The sequence below is a fragment of the Salvelinus namaycush genome, chromosome 28, assembly GCF_016432855.1.
Source record: "Salvelinus namaycush isolate Seneca chromosome 28, SaNama_1.0, whole genome shotgun sequence".
Lineage (NCBI taxonomy): Eukaryota > Metazoa > Chordata > Actinopteri > Salmoniformes > Salmonidae > Salvelinus > Salvelinus namaycush.
In genome coordinates, this window is record NC_052334.1 from 45,954,768 (window position 1) to 45,966,627 (window position 11,860).

General features: G+C 42.3%; 1 protein-coding gene across 1 annotated transcript; it reads left to right on the forward strand.

Annotated features, from left to right (window-relative positions):
- The first annotated feature begins 5,643 nt into the window (after positions 1–5,643).
- Positions 5,644–11,071, forward strand: LOC120023501 (transcriptional repressor protein YY1-like). The gene is made up of 5 exons (XM_038967528.1): positions 5,644–6,235; positions 7,249–7,411; positions 7,851–7,911; positions 9,073–9,231; positions 10,200–11,071. Exons 1-5 carry the CDS (start codon positions 5,734–5,736, stop codon positions 10,380–10,382), a joined length of 1,068 nt encoding a protein of 355 aa, XP_038823456.1. The 5' UTR covers positions 5,644–5,733; the 3' UTR covers positions 10,383–11,071.
- Positions 11,072–11,860: the final 789 nt, after the last annotated feature.

Sequence of the window (11,860 nt, forward strand, 5' to 3'; positions counted from 1 at the left end):
TTCCCACGCAGAGTGCAGCAGGTGTTTATTTCGCCTTCACAGAAGGCAGGAATCGTGGTCACAGGTAGGCAAACAGGCAGGTGAAACAAAACTAGGACTGAAGACTATAACTGGTTCTCACAAACGAGTTAGGAAAAGGCTGAGTAGAGTCAAAACGAACAATACCTCACAAAGGCACAACATAATGAACTGAACTAAATAAGGAGCTGATGAGACCAGGTGAGTAACTAACACAGGTGAACTCAATGAACAAAAATGATAGACAGGGCTACGTTCAAGAACACAAAGAAACAGGGCTACATTCAAGAACACAATGAAACAGAACACAAGGTTGACTAAGAAAATAAATACAGAACCTTACACACACAGCCAAGACAACGCAGGAGTGGCTTTGGGACAAGTCTCTGAATGTCCTTTTTTCCTTCTTTTTTTTTACCTTTATCCAACCTGACAAAGCTTGAGAGGATCTGCAGAGAAGAATGGGAGAAACTACCCAAATACAGGTGTGCCAAGCTTGTAGCTGTTACGGCAGATTTCCTCCTCTTCGTCTGAAGAGGAGGTGTAGGGATCGGACCAAAACGCAGAGTGGAAAGTGTCCATGTTTTATTAACAATTAAACTGAACACTACACAAAACAAAATAACCAAAAGATAAATCTAACCGACAAACAGTCCCGTGTGGCACAACTACATACACGGAAGACAAACACCCACGTGAAACCCCGGCTGCCTAAGTATGATTCTCAATCAGGGACAACGATTGACAGCTGCCTCTGATTGAGAATCATACCAGGCCGAACACAAAAAAAAAACCAACATAGAAAACACACATAGACAACCCACCCCCACTCACGCCCTGACCATACTAAATAAATACAAAATAAGGGAAAATAAGGTCAGGAACGTGACAGTAGCGTCATACTCGAAGCTGTAATCGCTGCCAACGGTGCTTCAACAAAGTACTGAGTAAAGGATCTGAATACTTGTGTAAATGTAATATTTCCGTTTTTAAAAAATATACATTTGCTAACATTTCCAAAAACCTGTTTTTGCTTCGTTATTATGGGGTATTGTGTGTAGATTGCTGAGGGGGAAAAAACAACTTAATCCATTTTAGAATAAGGCTGTAATGTAACAAAATGTGGAAAAAGTAAAGCTGTCTGAATACTTTCCGAATGCACTGTAATTTAGCACGTTCCAACAGCTTCTTATCTTGTATTGTTTCGGGATTCCTTCGGTCCGGTAGCCTGCAGGGATGCTATAACTCTGGAAATTCCTTCTGTTTTTACTGAGTTAGGTGAATCAGTTTTAGTTTTTTTGTACCGTATTTATGGAACAATCTAATAAATATTCTCGTATTGGATGTTTTGGTGCCTCTAGGGCAATTCAGAGAGCTGATCGGGGACCTTATTATGAATGTGTCTGTTTTTTATGTGTTTTCTTTCTGCTTGCATTTAGTAGGCCTATTTGTATTTTGATGTTTCTATTTCTGTAATTTCTTTAATTCGGGGCTCATCTGTAAAAGAGACCTTGGTCTTAGTATGACTCCCTAAAAATATGTAACATGGTAACCTCAATGTTGCTAAGGGAAATTACCCAAAATGCCCCAAAAATGTGCAAAATTAACATGTAAATTTTACGTTTTTGCCTACACAGTATTCATATTCATAAATGATCTACATAATGATGTTGGAACGTTGCATTTTTGTTGCCTGTTTTGGTGGGTGGCCTGTGTGTCTAGGTCACGGAGATAGGCTGCAATAAGAATGGTCTAAGCGTGTGTGGTGTGTGTGTGTGTGTGTGTGTGTGTGTAAAACACAAGTTTCGCGAGACTACGTAGCCAAAGCGAGACCCATGAAATCAGCAACATTAACTGGGTCATGGCTAGAAGGGTTCCAGGGCTTCAAAATTGCTCAAAAAGCTTCAAGTTAAAAGTCCTACGTTTACTTGAACAAGATCACAAATCGTAGTATATTTTTCCTGTTTCAAGATACATTCTATTTCTCTGATCCTATCCACTCCCTTTGATGCCATGTTAGGAGGCATTGAGGCATATTGTTGAGTTCTAGTGGTTAGTTGTCGTCTGCTCCCAGTCAGGGGTCTGAGGATTCAGAAACCAAATAGTTTATGCTCTTGAAACATTCGTGCATTGCTAGATGTGCTGTACATTGTTATGAACAGTTATGTTACACTGTTATTGACTGTTATAGACACGTATAACATTATACATTGTTATTATATTGTTAAAACAACAGACCTACAAAGACCTGTAAAGGTCTTTAACTTTCTCAAATGAATATCTGTGTGGAAAGTTTACATCAATTGGAAAGGCAGCACATGTACAGTGCCTTCAGAAAGTATTCACACTCCTTGACTTTTTCCACATTTTGTTGTTTTACCGCCTGAATTTAAAATGAATCAAATTTAGATTTTTACAAATGAATTAAAAATGAAAAGTTAGAAAGCTGAAATGTCTTGAGTCAATAAGTATTCAACCCCTTTGTTATGGATAGCCTAAATAAGTTCAGAGGTAAACATGTGCTTAATAAGTCACATACTAAGTTGTATGGACTCACTCTCTGTGCAATAATAGTGTGTAACATGATTTTATCTGTAAGGTCCCTCAGCCGAGCAGTGAATTTCAAACACACATTCAACAATAAAAAGATCATGGAGGTTTTCCAATGCCTCGCAAAGAAGGGCACCTGTTGGTAGATGGGTACAAATTTAAAAAGCAGACATTGAATATCCCTTTGACCATGGTGAAGTTATTAATTACACTTTGGATGGTGTATCAATACACCCAGTCACTACAAAGACTAACTCAGTTGCCAGAGAGGAAGGAAATTTCACCATGAGGCCAATGGTCTCTTTGTGACCTGCACTTTTGGAGCTCGGAGCTTAAGAATTTCACTGTACCTTGCAATTACATCTGCGACCCTGTGCATGTGACTAATAAACAAATCTAATCTAACTTTAAAACAGTTACAGATTTAATGGCTGCGTTAGGAGAAAACAGAGGATGGTCAACAACATTGTAGTTACGCCACAATTCTAACCTAATTGATAGAGTGAAATGAAGGAAGCCTGTACAGAATAAAAAATATCACAAAACATACATCCTGTTTGCAACAAGGCACTAAAGTAATACTGCAAAAAATGTGGCAAAGCAATTAACATTTTGTCCTGAATACAAAGTGTTTGGGGCAAATCCAATACAACACATTACTGAGTACCACTCTCCATATTTTCAAGCATAGTGGTGGCTGCATCGTGTAATGGGTATAATCATTAAGTAATCATTAAGGACTGGGGAGTATTTCAGGATAAAAACAAACGGAACTAAGAACAGGCTAAATCATAGTGGGAAACCTGGTTCAGTCTGCTTTCCACCAGACACCGGTGTTACAGCTCTCGTTGGTGGTAGGAAGAGTGGACCAAAGCACAGCGTGGAAAGTGTTCATGATTCTTTTATTTCAAAAAACACTCAAACAAAATAACAAACATGAAAACGAAAGTGCACAGTTCTGTCAGGCAGAAACATTAAACAGAAAACAAGATCCCACAAAACCCAAAAGGAAAATGACAACTTATATATGATCCCCAATCAGAGACAACAATAGACAGCTGCCTCTGATTGGGAACCACACTCGGCCAAAAACAAAGAAATAGAAAACATAGACTTTCCCACCCGAGTCACACCCTGACCTGTCCAAACATAGAGAATAATAAGGATCTCTAAGGTCAGGGCGTGACAGTAGCCCCCCCCCCCCCCCCCCCCAAAGGTGCGGACTCCGGCCGCAAACCTGAACCTATAGGGGAGGATCCGGGTGGGCATCTACTCTCGGTGGAGGCTTCGGTGCGGGACGCAGACCCCGCTCCACTTGAGGCTCCCCCCACTTCCGTGGCTCCTCTGGTGCAGGGATTGTCGCCGGGACCTCCGGACCGTAGATCATCGTCGGGGGCTCCAGGCTAGGAACCCCCCCTGTAAGCTCCGGACTGGAGACCCTCGCTGGAGGCTCCGGACTGGGGACCGTCGCTGCAGGCTCCTTGCCATGGATCGTCACTACAGGCTCCGGGCCATGGATCATCACTGGAGGCTTTGTGCCCTGGATTATCACTGCAGGCTCCGGGCCATGGATCATCACTGGAGGCTTCGTGCCATGGATTATTAGCGAACTTAATTAGCGAACTTAATTCATCAATTAAGTACAACGGAGGAGCGGAAATCCGCAGACACTCGGCACTCCGTGGAGTGAGTTTGACACGTGATTTAGAGGTTGAAACAGCAGGTCAGAGAGAGAGAGAGAGAGAGAGAGAGAGAGAGCAGCTGTCCTGGGACACGGTAGCACACCCATTGAATCAGGTCAGGGTTCCACAGCTGCAGAACTGTATCAGCATCACAACTGGGTAGACTGGGGACAGTCAGGAGTCGTCGGGCGAGGTAGAGGCATGTTCCTAGGGCTCAGGTCCTCTGGGAGGGGAGACAAAGAGAGAAAGGGAGAGAGTGAAATTAGAGAGAGCATGCCTAAGATCACACAGTACACCAGATAAAGCAGACTGACCGTAGCCTCCCGGCACGGGGCTGTGGGAGGACACTGTGCCCCATCCAAAGTTACTCTTAGAATGGACCAATTTGAAAATGTTATCTTCAAGGCATGATTAAATCCTGTTCTGTTACGAGTTGACACCTCCGGCAACAGTGTTGGTATGGTGTGGTTATTGTTTTTCTTTTTACAGGGGACTATAACGACCAACATCATCATTATATACTGAACAAAAATATAAATGCAACATGCAACAAATTCTCATCATGGTATTTTTCTTGAAATTGCCATCAATAAAATGCAATTGTTTTCGTTGTCCGTAGCTTATGCCTGCCCATACCATAACCCCACCGCCACCATGTGGCATTCATGACATCAACAAACCGCTCGCCCACACGACATTGACATCAACAAACCACTCGCTCACACGAGACCATACACGTTGTCTGTGGTTGTGAGGCCGGTTGGACATACTGCCAAATTCTCTAAAACGACATTGGCGGCGGCTATTGGTAAAGAAATTAACATAAAATTCTCTGGCAACAGCTCTGTTGGACATTCCGGCAGTCAGCATGTCAATTGCACGCTCCCTCAAAACTTGAGACATCTATGGCATTGTATTGTGTGGCTAACTACACATTTTAGAGTGGCCTTTTATTGTCCCCAGCACAAGGTGCACTTGTGTAATGATCTTACTGTTTAATAAGATTCTTGAAATGCCACACCTGTCAGGTGGATGGATTATCTTGGCAATGGAGAAAGGCTCATTAACAGGATGTAAACAAATTTGTGCACGACATTTTAAAGAAATAACCTTTTTGTGCGTATGGAAAATTTCTGGAATCTTTTATTTCAGCTCATGAAACATGGGACCAACACTTTACATGTTGTGTATATTTTTCAGTGTAGTTAAAATACAGTAAATAGATCTTTGATAATTGATTTCAAAAATCTATTGTTCGTTTTTTCAATGAATGTATGTTTAAGTAACTAAACTATATTTGTTGTGATTTTAATTTAGTAAAATTATTTCAGGGGGGGACTTTTATTTTGAAAAGTAGCCGTATAATCACGTGACTTTAAAGTCGCTAGTTACACAATGCTGTGGAGACGGTAGTAGAACAGAGTTGAGTAGGTTGAAGGCAGTAAAAAACATAACAAGTGTGAGGAATTCAGGGGTTTCCAACATGGCATCATGCGATACCCTGTACATCGAAACGGACGGCTCAGAGATGCCAGCTGAGATAGTGGAACTCCATGAAATCGAAGTGGAGACCATAGAGACAACAGTTGTTGGAGAGGACGACGATGAACAGCCCATGATCGCTTTACAGCCCCTTGACTCAGATGATCCACACTCAATGCATCACCATCATCAGGAGGTAATATTAGTGCAAACGAGAGAAGAGGTGGTTGGTGAAGATGACTCGGACATGCACGGGGACGATGATTACGAGGACCAAATTCTTATACCTCTCCCAGTCCCTGCCGCTGAAGAGGAATATATCGAACAAACTCTGGTGACTGTCGCCGGGAAGAGTTCGGGGCGGATGAAGAAGGGGGGAAGCGTGAAGAGAAATAAAAAGAGTTACTTGGGTGCACCGGAGGCCAGTGGTAGAAAATGGGAACAGAAACAAGTCCAGATAAAGACTTTGGAAGGAGAGTTTTCGGTGACCATGTGGGCATCGGGTAAGTTTAACGTTAGAGCTCTGTTGAAAGTGTGTTCTTGCAAATTTGCCAGCTGTGTTGTTCTTGCTTTGTGTGCGCTATAACTGGGCCTCTTACGGGCGTTGTTCTTTGGCTAATTTTAGCAGAATTCTTAACTGTTTTTCAAGTCCGAATTGCATGCCGTGTATTTGAAATGTTTTTGTTTTTATGGGAAGCCATGTTTTATGTGTTGATGGGCGCCGCCATGTTCCCCTGGAACAGTATGGCGGACCGAAAAAATGGCGTTGATTTGGCCGGGGAAAGATGGCGGCGGTTGGGAGCGAGCGCGCTGTTGCTGGCTCCAGGAGTAGGCCGCTGTGGCGCAGTTCAGCACAGGGGCCTCTGTTCGAAACTCGTGAAGAGCGGGGGAGGGTAGATGTCAGACTGGATGTGCTATAGCTAGCCACCGTGCTAACCGCGGCGAAGAGTCGACAAGAATGGAATCTCAATTGTTTATTTTTGTATTTTTTTTTTTTTTTACTAAATTGTGCAAAGTCTGCCTTGTTGGCTTTTTGAGACCGACTGACCTGAGTGAGATGTCGTTCGATTATTTGACTTTTGTTAGACAGTTCGCTAGCTAGCAAACTTTAATCCTAGTAACAAACTAATGTGTGTTTACAGACTTGAATCGGCAGCCAGTTAGCTAGCTACGTTGATTAGAATTTTTCCAAATCCCGATGTTAGTCTGTCTGAATTGTTGCAAGTATAGCTATGTCTATTCACTAAGTAGTACCATTTAAAAACTAGGCCCATTCAAATGGAACTAAAATGTGCATTCACTTGCAGTTCAACTGTGCAGACCAAATACTGCTTTCAACTGTAAAATATGAGATTGTATATCATTTACACAATTATGCTCCCCAGTTTTTATGCTATACATTTTCCAGGTGCTAGGAATAGTGATTGGTATTTTAATTGACCATTTGGGTCAGACATCAAATGCAAATCTCAACCCTGTGCACCTGTTTTAACTCTGCTCTTTTGCTCGGACTCAGATGACAAGAAGGAAATTGACCATGACACTATGGTGGAGGAGCATGTCATCGGGGAGAGTTCCCCTCCCGATTACTCCGAGTACATGACAGGGAAGAAGCTCCCGCCTGGGGGCATCCCAGGGATTGACCTGTCAGACCCTAAACAACTGGCAGAGTTCGCCAGGTGAGCTAGTGACACAAGGACATGTTCATAAGGCACCTAACAGAGGGAAACTGGGAATCCCCGAGCTAACAAGGGTCCATTTAGAAACCCTTGTTTTAATTTTCTGTTGCAAAACATTTCCTGTTTTTATTTACTTTTATTTAACTAGGCTAGTCAGTTAAGAACAAATTCTTATTTTCAATGACGCCTAGGAACAGTGGGTTAACTGCTTTTTTCAGGGGCAGAATGACATATTTGTACCTTGTCAGCTCGGGGATTCGATCTTGCAACGTTTTGGTTACTAGTCTAACGCTCTAACCACTAGGCTACCTGCCGCCCCTGTTGCATGATATAATAAATAAAACCATATGTAGGCTTATGTACTGTTACAACGTTCCCCTCTTGAACTCTCCTCAAGTGTAGTGAATACAAGTTCTTTGACCTATCATGTCTTTTGCAGGATGAAGCCACGGAAAATAAAGGAGGACGACTCTCCCAGGACGATAGCCTGCCCCCACAAAGTAAGCGTGCTCTACTAGTCTTAAGGACTAGATTCTATTAAATCCGAATTAGCCAAAATCTGCATAGCGGTTGTTTTGGTTAAAGTGAAACTGCGTTAGCGTTGTCAAATCCACAAGTGGTACCTTGCGTTACCTTATCGCAGACACTGCCATTGGATACAACAAAACCACACCTGACTTTATGTCTGACAAAATCCCTTGTAGCCACGTAAGTTTATTCCACTGCGCTACAAGTTCAAACATTCGAATGCGTGATGTTCTATTGTCTACAGCTCGATTAGTCTGATAAGATATAGCCCCCCCCCCCCACCATCCAAATTTACATGAAAACATGCATATAAGCCTATCATTATTTCTATCATCGATAGAGCCTAGACTTTCTAGCGCCGTTTTTGAACTTCTAACTTGGTAGGGATAATAGGAAGACAGTGGCGTTTGGCACGAGCAGACGCTCGCCGATTTTGTCAGCTCATACCGCAGTTGCGCCGTCAAAACATCGCTATGCCAATGTCGGCCTAACTGGTATTGGAGAATGGTAACGCAGCCGCTAGAGCAGTGTTTGGGTAAATAATGGTAGTCACCTAGCCGGTATGCTCTGTGATTGCTCTATAAAATCCGCATTGCGGACGGGATCCAGAACTAATGCATCAGTTATTCGTATTTTTATGCAACTTTCTGAAACGCAGAGGAATGCCTTTGTGTGTGTGTGTGTGGTGCTAATGATAACTTTCGTCTGGTGGAGATGGAAAGGCGTTCCCAAAAAACCTTCTCAGTTAAATGTTAACTACAAAGTAGCCCATGGCTACCTGTCAGAATGATATGATTATTTGTATCTGTCCAGTGGCCATTTTGTTTAGCAAACTCTGCAATCACATGAGGGCTACAGCAACACTGCTTAACCAAACCGTCTCTTCCTGGTGAGCACTTGCGTTAAAGGGTAACAACACCCAAAAATAAATTTCTTACATTTTTCCCAGACGCCAAGAATAGTGGTTTAAACATTGTTGAGGACATAGATGCATTTTTTTAATATCTATTAAAAAAGTATGCTTTTGGGAAAACAGAAACCTGGAGAAAGGTTTTAGGTGCTCTGATGTGGACCTTTTGGTCTTGTCATTTCTGAAGTTACTCAATGATTAATTGCTACCTTTGCCTCTGCAGGGGTGCACTAAAATGTTCAGGGATAACTCGGCGATGAGGAAGCATTTGCACACCCACGGACCGCGTGTTCACGTCTGCGCCGAATGTGGAAAGGCCTTTGTTGAAAGCTCTAAACTGAAGAGGCATCAACTTGTTCATACCGGAGAGAAGCCTTTCCAGGTATGTTTCCCCCAGCCCCTTCAAAATGGCTTCATATTGAGAGATCTACTTCTTGTCTAACAATTACAGTTTCACAGGGATGCCATCTCTGCACTTTTCGGCGATATTTGCCATTTTGATCTCAATAGGTAATCCACATGAATAGTGTAGAGCTGTAAAAATCGGGCGGCGGCGCTATAAAAGAGAGGCATGAACAGATCTCCCTGGGAGAATCTCAATTGCATACTCCTCGTGTCCTCTCTCCAAACTCATTGGATGAGAAAGCCAGAGGATGCGAGGAGTATGCAATTGAGTCTCACCCTGTGTGATCACACACCTGGGACATTTGGAATGCAACTCCAGGTAAGCAGCCTGTGTTTGAAATAGTGCTGTGACTATAGTTGCATGTATGTTTTGAAAGCACAAATTATTACACACAAAGTTATTACGTTAGCGAGCTAGCTGATGTTAGCATCTTAAGTTGGCAAGCTAACATTACAGTATCTTTTCTTTTTGCATGTAAGGACAAGCAGGCCAGTCTGACTAATTTGCTGTCTCACTGCCATAGAGGAAAAATGGAGCACAGTGACAGTCATGCTTGCGCCTTTACATCACTGAAAACCGTCAGTTTCTAGCCCAAACCACTCAAAAGTTATGCCCCATATTACTGGAGCTACCTTCTCCGCTTTCTACTGCAATACTGCTTGGTGTCGTGATCCTTGTCCCGGTATCACATTGTTAGTAAAATGTTGGTATTCTGAAAACCCCGTTCTAGCAGTTTACACTTTTTTTCTTGTTTCCGTGTGCATTTTTTCCCCACTTTTTTGGGGCCCTCACCAGTTTGCATCCCTGTGTATACATTTAGTTTGATTTGCAACAGTTCCAACTTAACTTATACATGGCATGTATAGCCATACACCCATAGGTGCCCAGATTGTCAACCAGCATTGTAGCCTCATAATAAAATCTACTCTCTCCTTCTCTTTAAGTGCACGTTTGAGGGCTGCGGAAAGCGGTTCTCTTTGGACTTTAACTTACGCACGCACGTGCGGATTCACACTGGAGACCGACCCTACGTCTGTCCGTTCGACGGCTGCAACAAGAAGTTTGCCCAATCTACCAACCTCAAGTCTCACATCCTCACACATGCTAAAGCTAAAAACAATCAGTGACTGTGAATCAACCAACCACTGTGAGGATACGCCCCCCCCCCCCCCCCCCCCCCATATCTTCCCCTCGGCGGCAGCACCTTGTGCCACCTAGGAGCTAGAAAATGTACAGAGAAGAAAACAACAAACTCTAAAGATGATGCTTAACACCTACTCTGCCACCTTGGCACGATCTCGAAAGAAAGGCATAATGTTTCTTCTTGTGAAGATAGGAAGTTCTTGGACCTGCAACCGAAAAGACAAGTTATTTATACTGCAGTGCCCAAAGAGAAGGAATTGACATTTTAAAGTTATGTTCTCCATCAGCATAGCAAAATAATTGCTTTTAAATTTTGTATGCTTTTTTTAAGTGTGCATATTGTACACTTTCTCTGGCTTAGTGGTATTATGCATGTTTGTTTTCCCTGAGAATTGAAATCTATGATAGCTCTTCTTGGAGGAGAATTTGCAGTTTATTCTACTTCCCTGCTTTCCCCCCCAGTAAATTGTTTATTTGGGTGGGTAGGGGTGTTCTTTACAGATTTACATTTTGTATAATTGTAACGTACAGATATATTGGAATCGTGTAAATAATAGCAATGTGATTTAAGTAGTGTTTTTTTTTCCCACTGCACTGCCAGAGAGCAAAAACATGTCATATCCATCAAATCCTTTCTGTTTAGTTGAACACACAATACAACCAGAACTGGTGATCAGTTGTGTTATTGAAGTCTTTTTTACAGGCACAATTAACTTGATCTAATATTGACCTCCCCAATAAGCGGCCAATAACCTGTCTATAAGCAAGCAATTATTAGTTTGTTTCAGACAATTCCTACTTAATGTACATTAGATTGTATTATTTATTTTTTTTACCAGGTAAGACCCATTGAGGTTAAACTTCTTTTGCGAGGGTGACCTGGCAAGAAGGCAAATAAGGAAATAGCAGCGTGTACATGAAATATTACAGAAAAATTCTAAATACAAACGAGACAGTGTCCAAGTTGGATACAATTAAAGATTAGAAACAACTGAAGCTATTGCAAACAGTGTCGATCAGTCTTAAAAACAGGCAAGGACACGAAGTCCCCTAACTTTATCTTTAGGAGCATGTTCCAGGCTGAAGGGGCATTATGGGAGAAAAATCCCCATCTCAGTTCTAGCCTTAGGAAAAGACAAGGACAGCAGTGACTATGAACGAAGACTTTCAATGACTGCTCTGGGCAGTAAGGAACAGAGCTACAAAGGGAGTTGTCCTATCAATGTTTGTACACAAGTGTACCAGTGGTTTAGAGAGAGGTCCATTGCACCATAGCATACAGATCACAGTGATGGGTGAGTGATCTAGCATTTGTAATGAATCTTAAAACACCATGATACACTGTGTCTAGAGTTTAAGGTACTTGCTGAGGCCTGCATATAGACTATCCCCATAATCCGGCACTGATAAAATGCTTTGAACAAGATCCTTGCCTAACATTGAAAAGCAATATTTGTTCCTA